Here is a 21,805-nt window from a genome sequence, read left to right as displayed (position 1 = left end):
TTTAGAAAAAAAAAAAATCGTCAAATCCGGATTGGCGAAAATGTCATGTGTATGTTTGTCCATGAGTTCGATTTCCTGTTTCGAAGCCCCTTTTTTTTCTGCCCCTTAAGAGTCCCTCAAGATGTTGATCTCTGAAACAATGCTGCGATGGGCTCAAGAGACAGAGATTGAGGACCCCAGCTTGGTCAGGGCCATCTTCTCATTGCTGCACCGCCAGTATCAGAGCCTCGGTGGGCAAATGTCCAGCCCTCTATCCAAAGTTTACACAATCAGCCAAGCTTCGGTGGAGGACACCATGACCCTGCTTTCCTCCTTGGGCCAAATCCGCTCATTACTCAGCGTTCGCATGGGGAATGAAGAGGAAAAGCTGATGATCAGAAGACTAGGGTAAGGGTAGCTTTTAGTATTCATTAGTTAATTTAACACTGCACTGATTTTTTTTTTCCCCCATTTACTAAGACAGAGACATCATGAACAACAAGGTTTTCTACCAGCACCCCAACCTAATGAGGGCTTTGGGGATGCATGAGACGGTCATGGAGGTGATGGTCAATGTCCTTGGAGAGAAGGAATCGAAGGTAAGTCTTGTATATTGTCAATTTGAGTTCTGTCTCTATTTTCAACTGACACCTCGTTTGTATTTTATATTTCACCTATATTCATGTATTTGCTTCTGCCAGGAGATTTCCTTCCCGAAGATGGTAGCCAGCTGCTGTCGATTCCTTTGTTATTTTTGCCGCATCAGTCGACACAACCAGGGAGCCCTTTTTGACCACCTCAGCTATCTATTAGAAAATAGCAGTGTTGGACTAGGTAATCCTACTTCTCACGTCCGTGTGTCCTCATGTCCTTGAAAAGAATAAATAATAATAAAGAAAAAAAATCTCAATCACATGGGTGTCCTTTGTATGCATGAATTTCAGCCCTCAAAGTAATCTCATGAATTTCCAACGACCAGACATTATCTTCATGGTCAGTGTTTTATGTGGGATTTTACTCTCTCCCTTCAGCGTCCCCATCAATGCGTGGCGCCACTCCTCTGGATGTGGCAACAGCCTCAGTCATGGACAATAATGAGCTGGCCCTCGCTCTGAGGGAGCCTGAACTGGAGAAGGTCAGCTGACATCTTACCTCAACTTTGGGTTCATAGATCTGCAGGGCTGCAGCTGTCGAATGTTTTAATATTCGAGTATCCTACCATTTTTTTTTTTTTTGAATCATAAATATTCACATAAATTGTATTTTTTTCCTTGCCCTTCTTCTTATAAGTGTCTCAAGTTACTCGTCATTACTCTGTCAATTTTTTTTATCTGTGTTGTGAGGCGAAACTTTATTAGATGAGATCCCCTGTAGTTATTATTTGCCGCCATGTTGACAGAATTTCTCCAAAATAGGTGGTGCACTACCTCGCTGGCTGTGGTCTGAAAAGCTGCTCACTGCTTGTGGCCAAAGGCTACCCTGATATTGGATGGAACCCTGTGGAGGGGGAGCGCTATCTGGATTTTCTACGTTTTGCTGTATTCTGTAATGGTATTTCCAATCGAGGTTCCATTATTGAAACTCAACTCCTTGTCTCGGTCTCTAAAGTCTTGTATCAGCAAGTAGCATTCAACACACTTTCTTATATTTTTAGACATCCAACATCCATCTGCAGTAAACTTTTTCCCCATTCAAATACATCTTTCCTGATACATTGTGAAATTGCAATGCAATAATGAAAGTTTGGCAAAATGCTTGTGCAGCGTCCCCCCTTTCAACCCTGCATTCCTTTTCCCTTCTCTATGGTTCAGTCGAGCTGCACGCTGTCCATATGTAGGCTGCCCATTCTTAAGTAAAATAACATATTTTTAGAGAGCTACCAAGTGATCCAGCAGAGGAATGTATCGCCTTGTCCCGAAACATTAAAAAAATAGATAAATATAGAAAAAAAATCATTAATTGGACACTCTAAATATCCCCTTGCTGTGATTGTGAGTGGGAATGTTTGTCTCGATGTCCTCTGCAATTGGGTGGCAACCAGTTCAGGGTGTACCCCGCCTCCTGCCTGTTGACAGCTGGGATAGCCTCCAGCACTCCCCGCGACCCTCGTGAGGATAAGCGGCAAAGAAAATAGATGGATGGATATAAAAAAATATAGGATGATGTATCAGAAGCTGATAGGCCTAATTAGCATTCTGTCATCTACTCTTATAGTGGCATTGATGATTTTAAAAAATGTTATCATCACAAAAAATAGTTGTGGATAGTATAATTAAGATCTATGTACTTGTATGTTCTTTGTCCTCACTTGAAACACAATTCGGCGCACTAGTAAAATATTTTTTTTCTACTTGTAGCAAGCATTTGCCAGAAAGTGCAGTTTTGCCTCACTAACATTTAGTTTCCTTACTAGTATCCCAAAGTTGTACTACTAGACAAGGCAAACAGCATATTTGTAAGAGGACCTTGAACTGCTTATCCTTCATTTCAAATAAATGTTTTGAGGATTTATTTGATATCTGGGATATCAAAATCATTTGAGCATTTGATTGCTGTCCTTGATATGCATCTTAGGGTTGTATTTGTAGGCTAAAAGTTTCATGAGCCGTGGGAAAAGCATTTCTCAGAAGATGTCATGCAACTAGTGTGCTGAATTGTCCTAGCATGTCTAGTATATATATATATATATATATATATATATATATGTCTGTCATAGCACACTGATTTAAAAGAAGTGATTATTGAACTAAATTGAGCTAATATTGACTAAATAATCAAAGAGCCTTGCATATGTGTGTGCGCTGTATCTTTGAGCACAGGTGAAAGTGTTGAAGAAAACGCTTACTTGGTGTTGAGGTTGCTGATTCGTCAGCCCGAGTGTTTTGGTCCTGCCTTGCGAGGTGACGGGGGACATGGCCTCCTAGCGGCGATGAAAGAGGCCATCAGCATTGCAGAGGACTCTCCTATGAATGGAGCTTGCATAGCCTTCCAGTCCAAGGCAACAATGTCAGTCACTGATCGTTAGATGGTAACCAACAATCCATTTTTAATGGCACTATGGGTGAGATGGAGCCTATCCAAAACAATTTCACACTGTTGCATTTACTACTCGCGATATATCTATAGCGGATTTGTCTTTGAACAAATTGTTTTTGCCGTCCAAAGCGCTGTCTAATATAAAAATATTGCTTTTGTGTCATCTTTGTGGCAACTTGGTACTGTGAAAATGAGGGATCTTAATGTAGAAATGCCAGCGTTCTGAGTATTTGAAAAGTAGTAATTTTCTGCCATCTTAGGAACCTATAGGCAATTAAAAACCTTTTTAGGGTGCACGTCAATTGCTTGCAGATTTTCGTTATTTGCATCAGGGCAAACAATAATAATATCCCTGTCCCACATGAATAGCGTTCCAACCAGTGTCTATCTTTTTGTCTTGAATATTTTTTCGCCTAAAAGTCCATATAAAATGCCTCAAATTGTGCAGCTGCATCCCTGATTATCCTTTGCACTGTTATTTGCAGATAAGACTTGAGGTTTAACAACATCTGCTTAAAATCTGCAATAATCCAATTCATGGCAAGATACTAATTGTTGTAATTGTTTCCTGTTAAAGAGATACTATTCAAGATCGTGACGATGACCTCATCCATATGGGGCACGCCATCATGACCTTCTACTCGGCACTTATCGATTTACTGGGGCGCTGCGCTCCAGAGATGCAAGTGAGTGTTTTTTTTCCTCAAACTTCTGCAGCTCTTCCGGGCATCAATATCCACTGATGTCTTCCAACAATAATGCCAAATGGAGAAAGTGTACTGCATCTTGAAAAGAGAGTGACGTGCTTTCACATCACCTGTTCCACTGAAGGGTGGAAGTCCACATATAGTCTTGCTTCCATGCACTGAGGCAGTCTGACATTGACAGCTTGTCTAATTGTATTTGATGCCACAGTGGGGGGAAAAGAATGCTTTCTTTCCAACATGACTGACACAAAGAAAGTACAAAAAAAAACTGCAAACACTGTGCTGTAGATAAAAAGAATCTAAATGGAGGATTGCTCCGAGTTTTGTTGGCTTACCAAATGATAGGAAATAAAACATTTTTGTAACTTTTGTATCCCTTTGTATTGTGTGCACTAACTTTCTGTACAGTACACATCATCACACATATTTGTCAACTAATGGACTCTCGGAAATGTTGCAGTTGATTCAAATAGGCAAAGGAGAAGCCATCCGCATGCGGGCCATTTTGAGGTCGCTTATATCCATTCAGGATCTTGAGGGAGTTATCAGCATCTCTTTTCAAACCCCATCGCTGTCAAAAGGTTGAGTAGAGTTGCTAACTCTGACTGTAAATATTCTTCAAATTTGGGATCACACTTAAAACACATTGATTAAGCTGTAACATTCTTCTCCAGATGGTTCGGTGATTGAGCCTGACTTATCAACAGTGTTTTGCCCGGATCACAAGGCAGCTATGGTTCTCTTTGTGGACCGAGTGTACGGCGTAGACAAGCAGAGTTTTCTCATCCACCTCCTTCAAGTTGGCTTTCTGCCTGACCTTCAGACAGCCGTCTCTCTCGACACGGTGAGTTGTCTATTTATTAAAATTTTAATGTTTTCTTTTTTAGTTTTTTTTTTTTTTAAATTGTAGAACAACTAGCGATGTACTTGTACCATTTTTATAGGCTCCAGCCCCCTGCCAGTCCTAGTGAGACCAAGTACTATAGAGCTCGTGCACCTACCTCATAAAATCACATGAGTTTTGTTTACATCGCCATATTGGCGGTCAAGCTAAGCATTGCTCAATGCTAAGTCGGTTAGAGACGACACGGAAATATATCTTGTAGCACGACGCCCAGAGTCTTGTCCGATACCTTCAGACATTTAGAAGGTGAAAATAAACGACGGTAAGTGGAAAAATTTGCGTTTCCCAAAAAGTACTTATAATGCCAAGTTGGCTCATTTGAGAACAACACGTTAAAAAAATATGACAGAGTCGACTTCTCCGATCACAAAGCGTGTTGCGGCCACACATTAACCTACGTAAACCTCTGTGTGACCGACGGTTTATTTTCTTTTTTTAAATACGCATTGGACTCATTTGAGAACAATGCATATTAAAAAAGAAAAAACGTCTGTTGGGGAGAGGTTGGCCGCAAGACTCCCTGTCGTTTTTTTTTTTTTTTTAAATACGCATTGTTCTCAAATGAGCCAACTTGTCTTTATAAATACTTCTTGGGAATTTAAAAGTGAGACGAATAATTCCTACCTGAAGTGAAATGATCGCTACACAGTCGTGTGTATTTGGTTGGGCACCATCCATTACATTTAATTGCCGAAATCCATGGATATTTTCTGGTCTTTTGAGCTAGTATTCCATAGAATTATCTCTTTGAATATCTGTCTCGTCTGTTGTAACAACCAACAACACAACAAGTCTCGGGCCTTGTGTATATTCTGCTCCGGTTCAATGTCCCACACACTGTCGAGCGGCTCTTTTTGACCGGGAATATGGCGCTGTGAAAATGGTGACGTCACGTGCAAGAGCTCTATAGAAAATGATGGATGCTTTGTTTTTGCTTTTTTCCTAATTTGAGCTCCCGACTTTACTTTAGTGAACTGGACTTTTTTCTTTCCATCACAGGATGAGTTTGGATCCACTGACATGGCCCTGGCCCTCAACAGATATCTGTGCTCAGCTGTGCTTCCGCTACTCACGAGGTGTTCAGTTCTCCTCCATGGTTTGGAGGACCACGCCGCCTTGATGGATTCTCTCATCCAGGCCATTTACAGCCTCTCCAGGGCGTCAAGTTTGACCAAGGCCCAGAGGGACACAACTGAGAATTGTTTGTTGGCTCTGTGCAGGTACTGTACAAAATCCTTGTATTAGAGTTCAGATTTTTTTTTCTTTTTTTTTTCATTGTAAGAATGAATCCTACATCGTACCACACAGGAAAAGCAGATTGGCAACAATCTGCTGTCCCTCCCTGCCAAGACTTTTTTTCACCCCTCTCTGTTTGTAATGCATTAACAATGTTTTTACCATGATTCGGACATCATTTTCGAATTACCAAATCATACATTTGATCAACATTTTGCTAATGGCAACTCTTAATTAGATTTCCTTTTGTCTAATGATGCGGTCAGTCAGTAAGTGGTGATTCATCTTGGCTAGTGGATGTGATACAGGAATTGTAGTCTACAAGTCATTTTCTTGAGAACTTCTAGATGGATATACATATATATTGTTTTCAGAACGTGGTCATCCTTCTGTCCGCATTATTTTTTTTTGTAATACAAATAAGTGTTACATTTATATTTATCCACAGTCTGTCCTTATTAGGGGTGAGAAAACAACAGTTTGGCTAGTTGGCTGCATAAAGTTTTGTTATTCAATCCAGCGCACAGAAAATGTTTAGAATCAAGTCTTGTAATATTTATTTAGATTAGTGTAACAAAAATGTATTTAATCATGTTTTATCCATTTAACTCATTAAATTTATTAATACAGTTTTTGCAAATATATATGATATATTATATAATGTAATTATAATCAATGTAAAATATCTGTATTGTTAAATCATTGATTAATTAATGAGTTAAATTAAGTAAGAAAACATTTACATAAATTATTTGACATCCACATTTATTTTTTTTTTACCTTCATCATCAAATGTCCTTTGAAAAAAAATCCCAAATTCACGCTCCAGGTATAAGATTTTTATGTAATTCAAAAGTTTTGTAATAAATCGTGACAGAACAAGAACAAGGTACTGTAATCTGTGACTTACTTGTGCTCTCACAGTAAACTCCAACCGGCTATGATGCAGCCTCTTCTTCGCCGCCTTGTGTTTGATGTTCCCATTCTCACAGACCGAAGCAAGATATCGATAAAGGTAACTGCTCAACGCGGAGCTTTTTTAAATTTCTATGTGGAAAATATATTACTCACGATCATTTACTCATTTGCATACAAAGCTCTTGACCAGTCACTACGAGCAGAGATGGAAGTACTACTCTTTAACTGGCGGGCAGGGGAACCGCAGCCTGGCCTCTGAAGAGGAGCTTCACTTATCTCTGAAGCTATTCTGGGGTGTGTTCAAGGTTTTGGCAAAGAAGGTAACGACAATCACTGCAGAGATATTTCACTTGACTTGAGTGCTCCCAAGACCCAAGAAATTTTGTTGCAGCTGACTCATTCAGAACATAGAAATATCAAAGAATGACTTTCGGGAACACATTCCCGTCCAAATCTGCCTCACATCAAACGGCTGCAAGACTCCGAGTCGAAGTGTCTTGCGAGAACTACCTGCACTACTGAAAATAGGATTCCTTGCTAATTTACTCCTGACAACTCACAATTTGTTTCAAACTACTATGTGTTCTAAAAATGTCCTTTATCTGAGTAGTTCAATGCAAAAAGTGAAACTCCTATTTGACATATAATAGAAGTCCCATATTCTGGCTATTTATACTCAAATTTCTTGAGATGGTGAATTCTAAGTTTTTATCTTTACACAAAAATCATCCACCCATCCATCCATTTTCTTAGCCACCTATCCTCACAAGGGTCATGGGGAGTGCTGGAGCCTATCCCAGCTGTCAACGGGCATGAGGCGGGGTACACCCTGAACTGGTTACTAGCCAATTGCAGGGCACATCGAGACAAACAGCCGCACTCACAATCGCGCCCAATTTAGAGTGTCCAATTAATGTTGCATGTTTTTGGGATGTGGGAGGAAACCGGAGTGCCCGGAGGAAACCCACGCGGGCACTTGGAGAACATGCAAACTCCACACAGGCGGGTTTGAACAGTTTGGGATTGAACCCAGGACCTCAGAACTGTGAGGCCAACGCTTTACCAGCTGATCCACCATGCCCACACTACACTCATTATTTAAAAAAAAATGGATGATGGATGAAACATTTTATTTTATGTAGTCAATGAGTTTCCCACGTTTTGAATTGAACTAATGTGGTTTGACAATCTTAAAATGAATGGAGTTAAAAATACTGTAAATACATGTTCCTTACCAGTGTAATGCACTTTCATATTAGTTCTACAATACTGTATATCATATCGTACACTGTTTATCCTTGCTCTCCTTTTTCATGGCTGAACTTATCTTTTTGCCGGAGTTAAAACATTCACAAGCTCAATGTTTGCATACATGCTGTGAGCTTTAATAAGGGACCACGAGCTTGCTTGCCATTCATCGGACTCATTATGAAAAATGTGATTCATGTTTTGTAATTGTCCACAAATGTAGCCTGAATTATTAAAACATTCTCTTTCTTTTTTCAAAAGTACCCATATTGTATGGACTATACAGGTATATGACCAATGAGCCATTATTAAATATGCACTGTTTTTCTATTATATTTACATGTTTTTCTGTGTGTTTTTTTTTTTCGAAAGCGATACGAGCCAGAGTTATGCAAACTCTGTGTCCAATGTCTCAGTGCAATGGCTGAGGCCATTCCTCCCTACCACTTGGACCCACATTGTATATCCCAGATGGACAAAAACACGGACAGAATATTTGACCCACAACCTGTCGAAACCTCCAAGTACGTAAGGAGCTGACTGGGGTTTTCCTTTTATCTACATCAACAGAATAATAGATCGAGACAAAATTGGGAACTCATTTTAGATACGTTACTACGTTTCATTTCCTTAGCGTGACTTTGCCAGAGGGACTGGAATTTGCGGTGAACAAATACGCCGAGCATACTCATGACAAGTGGTCGTTAAATAAGGTACCATCTTAATGCTAATGCTTAATGCTAACATTTGCTTTCTCTTGGAATAATTAATGTCTGTCTTGTGTCTGTAAGTTTGCCAATGGTTGGGTTCATGGGGAGCAGCTATGCGAGAACACCAAGGTTCATCCGCTCCTCAAACCTTACAGGGCCCTGGCTGAAAAGGTATCTATCGCATAACTAAAGCAAGAGCTGACAAAATCCACGAGCCTTCTATGCCATACAAAAGATTAAAATGCCTCTTCTTGAATTATTGCTTCTTTAAATCACCGCTGCTTATATAGGTTTTGCTTTTCCCTCCGGACAAATTTCATTTTCACACAAGCATTGTGGGGCTTCCTGCGTCTTCACAGGAAAAGGAAGTGTGCCGCGTGGCCATTAAGGAGACAATTAAAAGTATGCTGGCCTTCGGGTGGCGCATAGAGCGGACCAAGGAAGAAGATGCGTTTGGGCTCTATAACTGCATGAGAAGAATCTCACAGTCCGGTCAGGTGTGTGTACTTGGTAACTTCTGAGCAACGAAATAACAGCGTTGATGAGGTTCAGAGAGTCAAGCCATATCATTGTCAAATATAAAAAAAACAACTGTTTTGCTGCCATCCTGTGGCACCTGCAGGGAATTAATTGCTAATTCTCGATCAATGGGATTTACTGTTTTTACTCATTTTTGACTTGGTCTTAGTTGTCATTTGAAGGAGCGTCGACTTTCAGCCCTAAACCCTTGAACACGAGCGGCGTTACTTTATCATGGGATCAGTGTGTAAGTAATTACGATTTCTCTAAAACTTCTTTGCCCTTAAGTGTGCTGAGATTTTCATTTCTCCTTTTTCCTTAGGCTATGGCTGAAAAGTTGGCTGAAAACTACCACAATTCCTGGGCTAAGAGGAAGAAATTAGAGCTAGAGAGCAAAGGTATAAGTAATGATCATCTCTCTCGATCATGCATCATAAATGCATCCTCATTTTCAGGCTAACACATCTGAGATCTTTGAGCTCAACACCAAAGCTGTGCATTGGCTTTAGGCCTTGCATTTTAAATACTTGAAATTCCAAATGAAAAATAATAGTGCATGAACCATGAGCAAAAGAAATGACTAATGCTATCCAGATTTCAGAACTGCATGTCCTCATTAAGGTTGCGGGTGAGCTGGAGCTTATATCAGCTAGCTGACTTTAGCAGATGGCGTGGGTGCACCCGAGTTGCTAGACAGTCACAAACAGTCAGTCTTAAATAAACCTAACGGGCAAGTGTTGGGAATGTTGGAGGAAGCCAGAGTACCTGTAGATAAACCATGTCGTGAACATGCAAACACTACACCGTAAGTCTAGATCAGGAGTCCCCAGACTTTATTTTTACCCCAAGATCTACTTTTCAAGCAGCCAGCCTTCGTGCTCAAGCGAGGGCTTAAAATAGGGGGGAACTCGCTGAATAACGTGTTTTCCTGTACTGTCGTTGTTTGCACATGCGCGGTGAGCTAAAGCTCAGAAAAATGCATGTCTTTTTTTTTTTTTTTTTTTTTTTTTTTTCGGCACGCCATTGCAATCGACCCATACTGCCTCGCGATCTGGTCGATCGTGATCGACGCATTGAGCACCACTGGTCTAGATCTAAGGTTTGAACCCTGAACTTCACAGCTGCGAGGCAGACGTGCTAACCACTGATGTATCATGCTCCTTGAATGTTAAAGTAAATTACCTTTGATTGTGTTCAATGTTGTAAGTATGAGGCGCACAGTTTGGTAGCTTGGTGGGGTTCTCCTGGGCAATTTAGGAAGTATTTCTGAATCATTTCAGCTTTGCCCTCAAGTCGTGCGATTGTTCTCCAGTGGTAGAACTTGAAAGATATCTCCATACGATGGGGGAGCAGCGGGCGGTCCGAGTTCAATGCACTGAAATAAAACATCCAACATCCTTTTATTAAGTCGAAGTAAGAAGTTTGTTCAAAGATCCATTTTTTTTTTTTTTTGCCCAAGAGGTTGAGCTTTATTCATTTTTAGCTTTAGTTTCCAACCAAACTTTTTTTTTCCTTTTATATTTCAGTTGAATATCCTAGACCTATTAGATTTGTCTGTGTACAATCTGGTTTCGCTCTTTCTTTTACTTGAAACAAACGGAAAACTCAAGGCTACAGCCTATTATGGGAATGGACATCATCCTGTGCTGTTCCTTCATTCTTGGGCCTATTTCTTATGCTGTCTCAGATCTTGAATATATTCAAATAAATGACTTGCAAATATTGACTAGTTTTGAATGCCCCTGTGTGTATCTGATAACGTTGTCAGTGTTGCAATGTATAGAAATCTGAGTTTATCGACACATACATTCTCATAATACCAATCACTTGTTTAGTTCCCATAACCACAGCTATCAATTGATAAAATAACCACATAAAAAGATTGCAGAAAGTGTTTTGTAATCAGTTTTTTTTGTTTATGTGCATGACATTTCCAAGGATAACACTTTCCAGTTGCAGTGATTTAAAAAGTCACCGTTATAATTACTTTTTGTCGACTGGAGATGTGGTAGGAAAGATGTAATTGTTTAATGGAACATATACCTGTATATTTTTTAACACTGAAGCGTTCACAGGGATCTGAACAAAAGGTCCGAAACATTCTTCTTTTCCTTTCGGCTTGTCCCGTTAGGGGTCGCCACAGCGTGTCATCTTTTGCCATCTTAGCCTATCTCCTGCATCTTCCTCTCTAACCCCAACTGCCCTCATGTCTTCCCTCACCACATCCATAAACCTTCTCTTTGGTCTTCCTCTCGCTCTTTTGCCTGGGAGCTCCATCCTCAGCATCCTTCTACCAATATACTCACTCTCTCGCCTCTGAACATGTCCAAACCATCGAAGTCTGCTCTCTCGAATCTTGTCTCCAAAACATCCAGCTTTGGCTGTCCCTCTAATGAGCTCATTTCTAATCCTATCCAACCTGGTCACTCCGAGCGAGAACCTCAACATCTTCATTTCTGCCACCTCCAGTTCAGATTCCTGTTGTTTCTTCAGTGCCACTGTCTCTAATCCGTACATCTCTAATCCGTACATCAAAGGTCCGAAACATTCTATGGTCAAAATGCACGAAGGAAAGCAAAAGAATGAGCGCATACTGAACGTTCACTTGTTAGGCTGGTTCAAACGTACCCAGTTATGTCACATTCAAATGCCGAATATGGCTTAAGTTATCATGACGACCAGGGCAGAACTAAGGCATGCGCCGGAGTACCTGAAGCGACGATTAAAAGTAAGCAATGAGAAGTCAATTTGGCTGCAATACTTTTGTGGTATTATTGAAGACTACTAGGGGCTCTCGATAAACTCAACCCTCCGTGTCTGGACTGCAAATGAATGACATGTGGGAAGCCACTTCTGGCTAATTCAACTATCTGCCTTATAAACCGAGCACCCATACAGATTCTGTTCTATTTAAACTTGCTGCAGCACAATTTAATCACCGAGTCGCTTTAATTATACTTCACTTATTTGGCACTCCAGAAACAACAACTAATTAAAAATCTATTTCCACATGTATGTCTTTAAGTTCCTGCTTTGGTGGAAATAAGAAATTAAAAGACAATCTGTGTGCGCGTATCGTTGCGGGGAATTAATGGATGTACTCCAGAGAGAGACGGAAGATTGATTAGATGCATCCCATTTTCTGAAAGGCCACAGGAGAAAATCACACTTATGTGGAAGTTCCATTGACTATATAGTGCATCCTGACCTCGTCCAAAGCGGGCCTGGATGTGGGGGGTGGGGAGACGTCAATTCTGGAGTACGATTTATGCGGTCTTGAGAAACAGGGGTTGTTTTTCCCATTATTTTTTACCCTTCTTTCTCCTCAGGGGGATGTGGGCACGCAGTCCTCGTGCCCTACGACAACCTGACCGCAAAGGAGAAGAGCAAATTCCAACAGAGAGCCCAGGATGTCCTCAAGTTCCTTCAGCTCAACGGCTACACAGTGTGGAGGTGAGGACAGCTTCAGCTCTCTGCATTCGGAGCGGAATATGAATGAGACGGTCACCGTTACTTTTTTGAGCACACCTGCACTGAGAGCATCTCTAAGGTTTCCCATTTCCCGACACTGTTTCAAGAAAGAATTGGCTTTTTCGAGGCCCTCAAAGTGCCCTTAAATTCAGCAATTCTCATTGAAAATGTTTGTACAGGGAAACCATGACCAGAGAAAATCCACCAATAAATGATGCACACCCGAAAAAGATTTGTAATTTACTAAACATCCCACCAAATGGCACAAAAGTACTTTTCATTTATTTTCATTTTTTTTTACATTTGACTAGGCTATTGCCAAACTAAATGAAGCTTCTCCCCTAAGTTCAATATACAGTAGTAACTTGGCTCCGAGATTCAGCTGAAATGATCATATTTATTTATATTCAACAAAATGGAGGCCCCTTAGCTCAGTGGTTAGAGCACAGGTGTCAAACTCAAGGCCCAGGGGCCAGATCCGGCCCGCCGCATGGTTTTATGTGGCCCGCAGAGGCAAATCATGAGTATCGACTTCCAGGATTTTTTTGTTCGAATCTGTACCAAAATTTCAAATTGTCCTATCACAAATGATAAGGTTGAAAAATTTCAAGCATTTTTGTGTTACCAAACAACAATAGTTGGAAAAACCCATTACCCTTGATTTCTGATTCCAAAACTAGTTCATAAATTTCATGTGTAAATATGATGAGGCGGTTAAAGATTTGTATCGTTTCATAGCCATAACGGCCATTTGAGGGAAACCGCAAGTACAATGTTGCACACGACAAAAATGAGTTTGACACCCCTGGGTTAGAGCATATTGGTAAACCAGGGGTTGTGAGTTCGATTCTCACTGGGCCCTCCACTCCCCAAGAGGGGTTGCGTCGGGAAGGGCATCCGGCGTAAAAACTGTGCCAAACAAATCGGAGCGTTCATCTGAGATGACACACTGTGGCGACCCCTGATTGGATGACCCGAAAGAAAGTGTGTATTTATATTCAACAAAATGGCTCTGGCCTTTTCATAAAAACAACAAATTGTTTTTCAGCAAATAACGGAGGATTGTGCCTCAAAAAAATCCACAAATGTGCAAATTCGCAAAGGCAAAACCACAAATATGGGGGTATTCACTGTAATTCAAAGTTCCTCAAAGGTACTCAATTGCGCCTCCAGGAAACTTTTAATTATAATTTTTTTTTTTAAAAGTCCTCTGGCACCAGTTTCACCGATCAAGATGAAATTGGTTACAGATATCCATAACTATATGAGTGAACAAGTCTTGGGTTAGCTAAGTTTTCTCGCCTATCCCATCTAATGTGGGTAGGGGCACCAAAGGTTTGGTTGTCATTTGAGGTTTCACCTGAAAAATTGGAGTTTGAGGGATGGAACATCACTGATTGAATCTGTAACTGGTTTTATTTCCCACTGCAGGGACCGCAAGAAATCAGATCTGGATTTTCCGCCCACGGCCAACTGTTTTGGCCACACTCTCCTCCAGCGGTTGCTGTCGTACACAGAGGAAGCCCAGGAACACATTTTCGAGCTAGGTAACACTTTAGTTAAAGAAGACAGTTTAAAACGGTTTTCTAAAAAACTGGGGGGTTCTCGGATGTTGACTTTACGGCTGTGCTAGTGTAGTTTACTGATAGACTTTGACAAGTTCCGACTTGTTGAAATTTTGGTTATGTTGCTACTGTATGAATCCGAGGATGATGACACCGAGGCATCTCCCTGATGTAATTTTTTTTTCTTTTTTTTTTAAACAACATACTGAGTTGGGCAAATTATCACTTTCACATTATTTGACTTGCCACGGTGTAGTTGGGATTTGATACATCCTGAGATTAAGAATAGGACAATGGGACATGTATGTCGTGTAGTAGTGTCACTTCCTTTGTCTTTTTTTATTGTGTATATATTCATTTCATTTCTTTTTTTTTTCTACAGAGGTGATGCAAGCCAGAGGACAGACCACTCAAGCAGAGAGAGTCTCACACCAGCATCCTATTCATTTTTTCCTCAAGGTTTGCTCATGATCAAATGTGTAATGAGACAGCTCATTTCCGATGGGATCGCTTTATGGAATCTTTAATCATTGATGCAGACCTCCGTGTTATGATTTTGAATCCTGTCATGTAATTAGTTTTGTTTAATGGTTGGTACGGGTGACTCCCCCTCCCGTGAACATTTCTTTGTAGCTGTGTAATTTATTTAGCCGTCCGAGAAAGCCACACGGGCATGTCGATTCCCATCATGACATCGATTAAAGCTTCCCATGCCGATCTGCCTCCAGAGCAGGAAACGGAAAGAGATATTTGCATAGTCATGTCTCACATCTCCTCATGTCTGCGACAGTCACACACACACACACACACACACACACACACACATGCAGACAGGCATACGAGACATATGTCAGTGATTTGTTGAATAACTAAATGAGTTGACGCTTTTTATAGAACTACATTTTTATGAAATGAAGCGCAAATGTTTAGAATATTTAAGGGACACATGGGTCAGGGGAAAGGCTTAATACAGGCTTGATTGGTGGAAGAATATGATTTTTTTTTTTCCTTTTTCCTACTTTAACAGGTTATCATTCCACTTTTAGAAGAATATGTGAAAGGCCACCGGATGTATTTTTTGTCCGTGTCCGTCCCCTCGGACATTAACAGACGCCGTGGCTCCAAAAAGGAAAAAGAAATCATCGCAAGGCATGTGTCAACCCCATAAAATCTTGGCCACATGTTTCCATTTCAAATGTGTTTACTACCGATTACAGATGTTCTAGAAGGAAGCAATTAGATGTTTACATGTGTAATTGTTTCGCTTCTTTCTCGTCATTCTGATCACTTTCCCTTTCTCTCCTCTCACATTCAGCCTCTTTTGTAAGCTTGCAGCTCTTATAAGACACAGGCTCGTTCTCTTTGGTAAGAACCGTGTTGGGAGGGGGAAAAACTTTTAACCTCATATCACTCCATTGTTGCTCCTATGCCTTGCAATTTTGTGTCTTTCAGGCATATCTTGCCCATCAGTGTTATGTATCCTTTCAGATTATGCGCCAAGTTATTGTCTAATATCACTTTTGTTTTGTTTTTCTTTTTTCAGGAAATGAAACCTCAGTTGTCGCCAGCTGCCTTCATGTGTTGGCCCGAGCGTTGGATGCCAGGTAGCTGTTCTCTCACCATCCATCCATCCATCCATCCGTTTTCAATATCGCTTGTCACACGGACGACTGTCCGAGCCGACTTTGGTGGAAAGGGTGGACAGGTGTAGGCGATCTGTCACAGGACACATCTAGACAAACAACCATTGACATCTGTGGACAAGTTGAAGTATTCAATGAATGTAACTTGCAGGTTTTTGGAATGTGAGAGAAAGAAGAAGAAAAGTCCTGCCAGCTCCACACAAGCGGCTGTGCCGAGATTCAAACCCAGACCTCTTGACTCTGAGCAGAAATGTTAATCTCTACCACTGTGATGCCGCTACTCTTGTCACATTCTGCCTCAAAAGTGGAGTCTGTCACTCTCTCCTGTCAAAGGGATTCTGAGGATTAAATTCATGGCTTCATTGATCCATTAAAGCAATCAATCTAACCCATATCAAGAGGAAAAAAACATGTCGCTAGATGATTAATTAATTAACTAGCGGTTGATTTTTTTTTTTTTCCCATTTATCTGTTTTCAGCAGAAAAGACCATGTTTGCTCACTTACACTGGAAGTATTGCAACAGTATTTGTTTCCTGAAATGATTAACTATAATGTCGACAGGGCATTCAATATATATATATATATATATATATATATTTTGTCTTTTCACAATAGGACAATTATAAATTCGGCTCCAGAATCCCTGCAGGCGTCCCTGCGTTCCTTCTTTGAGGGGGCCGCATCCGATCTCGAGGCGACCGTTGAAAACCTCTCAGTCGCCTCGGTTCCGTTTCCTCAGTGTCGCAGTCAACAGGCGAAAGGCGTTTCCAAAATTCTCAGCTACACGACTTCCGTGCTCCTCCCAACGCTCACGTCCCTCTTCCAGCATCTTCACAGCCAGAACTATGCTGTTCACCTCCTAGGTGAGAGGAGAAAGCAGTTTTTTTGTTTTTTTTTTTGCTGCACATTTATGAAGGGGTCTATACAGAAAATTAGGTACCTCTCAATCAGCAAGACTTTTGTCAAAAAGTTAATTCAATTCAAAAAGTGAAACTATAGCATGTGCAACATTTTGATATATGACTATTTGAATAAGTATACATTCTTGGCAAATGATATAAAATTAACTTCATGTTGAAAAATAAGATTGATCAAACTTCCAACATCATATTTGCACAGATCAATAAAATGAGCTGTCCATCATATTCTAATGTACTGGGATGTATAGCCAATGGAAATATTCAAAGTATAAAAAAATTATACAGTATGTACTGCGAGAAAAAGAAGATAATATGCTAATATTAGCAGCTGGTTTCAAAACCTTTGAAACCAGCTCAGATTAAGCGGCTCAGTCATGGCCACAAAGCAGCTGGAGCCTATTGTCTCCTTCACTAATATGATGACCTTCCAAAGGGATCATCCATTTCCTGCATCAGCAGTCGTCTATTTCTCTGCGATTCTGTGCTCTCACCTTTCCCGCTCTCGCCGCCCTTGGAGCATGTCTCTTATGAGGATTTAAGCCATTTAAGTGTCATCTCGTCTTTTTCAGTGGGAACGGTGCAGGCGTCCTGTTACAGGATCCTTAACAGCCTCTACTTGCTTGGCACCAGCAGTGGCGTCTACATGGAGGGGTATTGTCTTCATGTAACACATTCCAACTCATTCAGTGCCTGTGTGATATAATTATTACTCGCAATCACTGAAGAAAAACTTGCTATCAGGCGACTTTTAACCCTTGGATCCATGCATGAGGAGTTCGGGACCTCAGTTATTGGATAAATCCATCCATCTATTTTCTTAACAAGGGTTGCAGGGGTGATGGAATCTATCCCAGTTATGTTCAGGTGAGAGGCGAGGTACATTCAGAAATGAGCACCAGCCAATGGCAGGGCACATGTAATCGAACAACCATTCGCATCACATTTAGAGTCTTCAGTCAACCTACCAACCCTCTAAGCTGCGCAACTGTGCATTTGTGCACATGTCACACACTCTCACCACAGAGGAAAACAGATCCAGCGATGAACTACCGCCTGACGTGTTTTTTTTTTTTTGTTTTGTTTTGTTTGTTTGTTTTTTTCTAACACGGCAGCACAACTGCCTCTCACAAAGAGTTGCTGCTCGGCCACACCGGGCCAAACACGCTACTTCCTTGTTCACCTGATACCGCCCCCCTCCATTTTAAAGGGGTGCACTCATAATTACAAACACTGGGGTATGTGAATAATAGAAGAAAAAGTGGTGCAACTGGATGAGATTTTCTCTTTTTTTGAGTAAAAAAAGGTCTGGTCTGAAGCCAAAGTAGAAAGTACAGGATGAGATGGTGTTAAAAATCCACCTTGGCACAGCCTGATTGAGGATGAAAACACAGACGATACAGTGCCCAAAGAGCTATTTCTGTATTTTAAATAGAGGAGGCAACATAACATTAACCCTAAAACTGTTTGGGAGCATCATTCAGCTTTCAACATGCATTGCGAAAGATATTCTGCAAGCAATAATTCAGTTTTACACCAAGAAAAAGAGACGGGGATATCATTGTGGGTTAAAAAAAAAAAAAAAAAAGAAAACATTGGAAGTGATATTTTAAATTTATAGTTAAGTTTGCTTGGTATGTATTTGTATTGTAATGTATTTTTTTGTTTGTTGTTTGTTTTCAATGTTAGAAAAAGCACAAAATTGTTCTGAAATTTTTTCTGATGGGAATGTAATCTGAACCTTTTTATGAGCCATGTACAGTAACTTCAATGGATGATGCTGATTGACCACAGTGCATAAGTGTGATGTTGCTCACGGTGGTCAAGGGGGGCGCTCACGGGCTTAGTGTGTTTGCTCAGACACGTTAAAATTAGAGGGAACACTGCCTACCGTGCATGTTTTTAAGATGTGGGAGTGAACTGGAGTCCCTTGGGAAAAACCCATGCAGGCACGGAGAGAACATGCAAACTCTCATTTTGCTAGTGACACGTAGAAAAATATTTTTCTACATGACAGCAACATTCTAAATGATTGGCAACACTCTTAGCTACCGTCCATCCATCCATCCTCCAAGCTTTTTATTCTCACAAGGGTTGCGGGGGCGCTGGAGCCTAAGCCAGACAACTCCTTGAGATGATAATACCTTACCTTAATGGAAACAAGCACTATAGAAAATGGATGGATCGACTAACCGTGGATGTTTCCATCCAGGCAGAGGCCAGCAGCAGGTGCTTGTCTCGCAGCGCTGACCGCTGCTTTTCCCGTTTGCTTCCTGGAGCCAGCCACCAATCAAAACAACCCGCACTCCAGTTACAACAACCTGAGTATGCCCAAAAGAGATGGTAATCCATTAAAAAATTACTTGTCTATTTATTTTACCCCATTTTTTAAACCAGATTCATTTTCCTTGTTCTGCTTCTGCTAGACTTAGGCTTGCCAGTTGATGTGGAAGAAATGTGCCCCCTCTTGCCCTCTTTGGACCAAGCGATAGGGCAAGCGGTGGAGTTGACGGCCGCCGGCGCCGCCGCTCGGCAGGGCCATTACGTCTACGTCATGGACGTCACATTGCCGATGTTGTGCGCTTACGTGTCACGCTGGGGGCGAGACAACTCGGTTCTCACCTCTATTACCGCTCAGCACGCCAGCGACCTGGTGGGTCACATTCTGCGGATCATCCACAACCATGTGGGTGCCAGCCAGGGGGACTGGATGAAGCAGCTGGCAGGTAGTCTGCATGTTCCTTTACACATTTGACCACATTTTGGTTTCACTCACGTCGTTTGCAGTCATCCGGTAATATGCTTTCAAAATTTTCAAGATACTTGACTTTTACTTACTTTGACATTTTGGGATGATCCTAAACTGCACCATAACCTTTACAGGTGAACTCTTTTCGACCATCTTTAAATTTTTAATGCATAGGCAGTCATTCATTATTACTACTTTTTGCACAGCTTGCTTTTCTTTAACAAAGGAGCTGAATTGCAAAATTCTTCAAAAGTGTTTGATCTATGGATGGAGCAATACATTTTCCGGTTCAATTAGAATTTGGATTTAAACACGGCTCTTCATGCTCTTCACATTTTAATGAGACCAATAAAACAGTTAAAATTTAATACTTCATTATTATGAGATTTCAAACTGGATGTTTTAAGAAGGAAGTGACCACTGATCTTGAGATTGTCACAAACTGCTATTAGCAGGTTACACCAAAGAAACTGCAAGAGTTGCAGAAAGTCTTGGAATTGGATGTACCTGGAAATTTTCATGAATCAAAACCTGTTATGAATTTTGCCGTTCAGCTCCTTGTTAGAGAACATCAAGTTGTGCAAAAAGTACTGAGCATTGAACAATTAGACATTGGCATTCAAAACTTTAGAGAAGGTCAAATCAACCTAAAGCCGCAAATGATTCATTTTAAATTTCTCCTGAATTTTACCCGGAAGCCGATTAAATTTCTGAAATTGGGTGTATCTCAGTCCATTCCCAGCCAATCATCTGTAAAGCTCGTGCTGAGCTGCTGAAGAGCCACTTCCTTCCCCTGATGGAAAAGCTGAGAAAGCGGGCGGAGCTTGTCCTACTCGAGGAGGAGCGAATGAAAGCAGTTGGTTGCAATGCGTCGGAAGCAGAATTGCAGTTACAGGAGAAGTTCGCTCTTCTCGTGCGAGACCTCTACGCCTTCTATCCTCTCCTCATCCCCTTTGTGGACTCAAATCGGTAAGATTTGTAACTACGGAGGTTCCAATTGGGCTAAAGCATAGGCGTCAAACTCAAGGCTTGCAAGCTAAATCTGGCTCTCCCCTTTTTTTTGGTGGCCTGTAATAGCTTGTAACATTTTTTAAAACTTGCTATAAAAATGATCCAACTGGGAAAATTATGCAAAATTATACGGCACAACTGCAAAGTTTTGGCCTCACGGTTTTGACGTCCCGGATTAAATCCTGAACCTGCCTGTGTGGAGTTTGCATGTTCTCCCCGTGCCTACGTGGGTATTCTCCGGGCACTCTGATTTCCTCCCGTATCCCAAAAACATGCAACATTAATTGGACACTCTAAATTGCCTCTAGGTGTGATTGTGAGTGCGGCTGTTTGTCTCGATGTGCCCTGTGATTGGCTGGCAACCAGTTCAGCATGTTCCCCGCCTCCTCCCAGTTGACAGCTGTAATAGGCTCCAGCACCCTCTTGAGGATAAGTGGCTAAGAAAATGAATGGATGGAGAATAAGGTTTCCAATCTGAACACATTTGTTAAGGGACAAGAAGTGTAACAAAACAAAAACAAATGCCATTTTAAGTGTTTTATCGTATAAAAAAAGGAAAATATTTCAGCTGTTGTTTGGGGTTTAAATGTCATTAAATGTGTTAGTTTCACACAAAAGAGACGTTTATTTATTGATTTATTTTTGCTTTGTGTGTCCTTACTAATGTTAACTGAACCATGAACTTAAGCAAGGTGCCTAATGCTGATTTTTAACACATTGCTTCACCAAAAACAGTGTATATGGCCTGCTAAGAAAACAAGTCTTTTCTGCAACTTTTATTTGGAGAAGAATATTTTTACGAATTGTGTCATTTCAATAATGAGTCAGCCATATTACTTGGATCCACACACTTTATTATTTTTTTTTTTTTAACTCTCTCAGGGCCCATTGGCAGCAAGAGTCAAACCCTGATGCCGAGCAGCTGTTCTGTATGGTGGCAGAAGTCTTTATTTTCTGGGCCAAATCCCATGTGAGTCTGTCAAACTTCATCTTTTGTCACTGCTGTTTTGGGTAAGCTTATTCCCTCACTTAGCACTTTTTTTATTTGTACAAAAGAATTTCAAGTGGGAGGAACAGAACTACGTTGTCCAAAACGAAATCAACAATTTAACATTTTTGGTCAACGACAACACGTCAAAGGTGAGCCGCGATTCTCAACTGGACCTCATAAAATGAAGCAACGCGATCAC

The 21,805-nt window shown here is 40.9% G+C and overlaps 1 protein-coding gene across 1 annotated transcript in view; it reads left to right on the top strand.

Moving 5' to 3' along the window:
* Positions 1 to 21,805, top strand: part of ryr2b (ryanodine receptor 2b (cardiac)) — a 78,380-nt gene that overhangs the window by 32,102 nt on the left and 24,473 nt on the right. Inside the window, exons 41-71 of the mRNA XM_061836607.1 lie at positions 111 to 387; positions 464 to 578; positions 681 to 813; positions 1,011 to 1,114; positions 1,395 to 1,530; positions 2,799 to 2,985; positions 3,593 to 3,701; positions 4,183 to 4,303; positions 4,397 to 4,566; positions 5,626 to 5,846; positions 6,787 to 6,877; positions 6,960 to 7,100; positions 8,401 to 8,552; positions 8,663 to 8,741; positions 8,820 to 8,909; positions 9,098 to 9,235; positions 9,427 to 9,504; positions 9,580 to 9,655; positions 12,587 to 12,710; positions 14,160 to 14,275; positions 14,676 to 14,752; positions 15,321 to 15,442; positions 15,609 to 15,658; positions 15,837 to 15,897; positions 16,554 to 16,801; positions 17,428 to 17,509; positions 19,068 to 19,198; positions 19,282 to 19,581; positions 20,336 to 20,573; positions 21,498 to 21,585; positions 21,672 to 21,755. Coding sequence (XP_061692591.1) covers positions 111 to 387; positions 464 to 578; positions 681 to 813; positions 1,011 to 1,114; positions 1,395 to 1,530; positions 2,799 to 2,985; positions 3,593 to 3,701; positions 4,183 to 4,303; positions 4,397 to 4,566; positions 5,626 to 5,846; positions 6,787 to 6,877; positions 6,960 to 7,100; positions 8,401 to 8,552; positions 8,663 to 8,741; positions 8,820 to 8,909; positions 9,098 to 9,235; positions 9,427 to 9,504; positions 9,580 to 9,655; positions 12,587 to 12,710; positions 14,160 to 14,275; positions 14,676 to 14,752; positions 15,321 to 15,442; positions 15,609 to 15,658; positions 15,837 to 15,897; positions 16,554 to 16,801; positions 17,428 to 17,509; positions 19,068 to 19,198; positions 19,282 to 19,581; positions 20,336 to 20,573; positions 21,498 to 21,585; positions 21,672 to 21,755 — 4,139 coding nt within the window. The remainder of the gene's footprint in view (positions 1 to 110; positions 388 to 463; positions 579 to 680; positions 814 to 1,010; positions 1,115 to 1,394; positions 1,531 to 2,798; positions 2,986 to 3,592; positions 3,702 to 4,182; positions 4,304 to 4,396; positions 4,567 to 5,625; positions 5,847 to 6,786; positions 6,878 to 6,959; positions 7,101 to 8,400; positions 8,553 to 8,662; positions 8,742 to 8,819; positions 8,910 to 9,097; positions 9,236 to 9,426; positions 9,505 to 9,579; positions 9,656 to 12,586; positions 12,711 to 14,159; positions 14,276 to 14,675; positions 14,753 to 15,320; positions 15,443 to 15,608; positions 15,659 to 15,836; positions 15,898 to 16,553; positions 16,802 to 17,427; positions 17,510 to 19,067; positions 19,199 to 19,281; positions 19,582 to 20,335; positions 20,574 to 21,497; positions 21,586 to 21,671; positions 21,756 to 21,805) is intronic.

The sequence above is a fragment of the Syngnathoides biaculeatus genome, chromosome 12, assembly GCF_019802595.1.
Source record: "Syngnathoides biaculeatus isolate LvHL_M chromosome 12, ASM1980259v1, whole genome shotgun sequence".
Lineage (NCBI taxonomy): Eukaryota > Metazoa > Chordata > Actinopteri > Syngnathiformes > Syngnathidae > Syngnathoides > Syngnathoides biaculeatus.
Note: the sequence above shows the minus strand (reverse complement) of the source record. Positions and strands in the feature narration are given on the sequence as shown.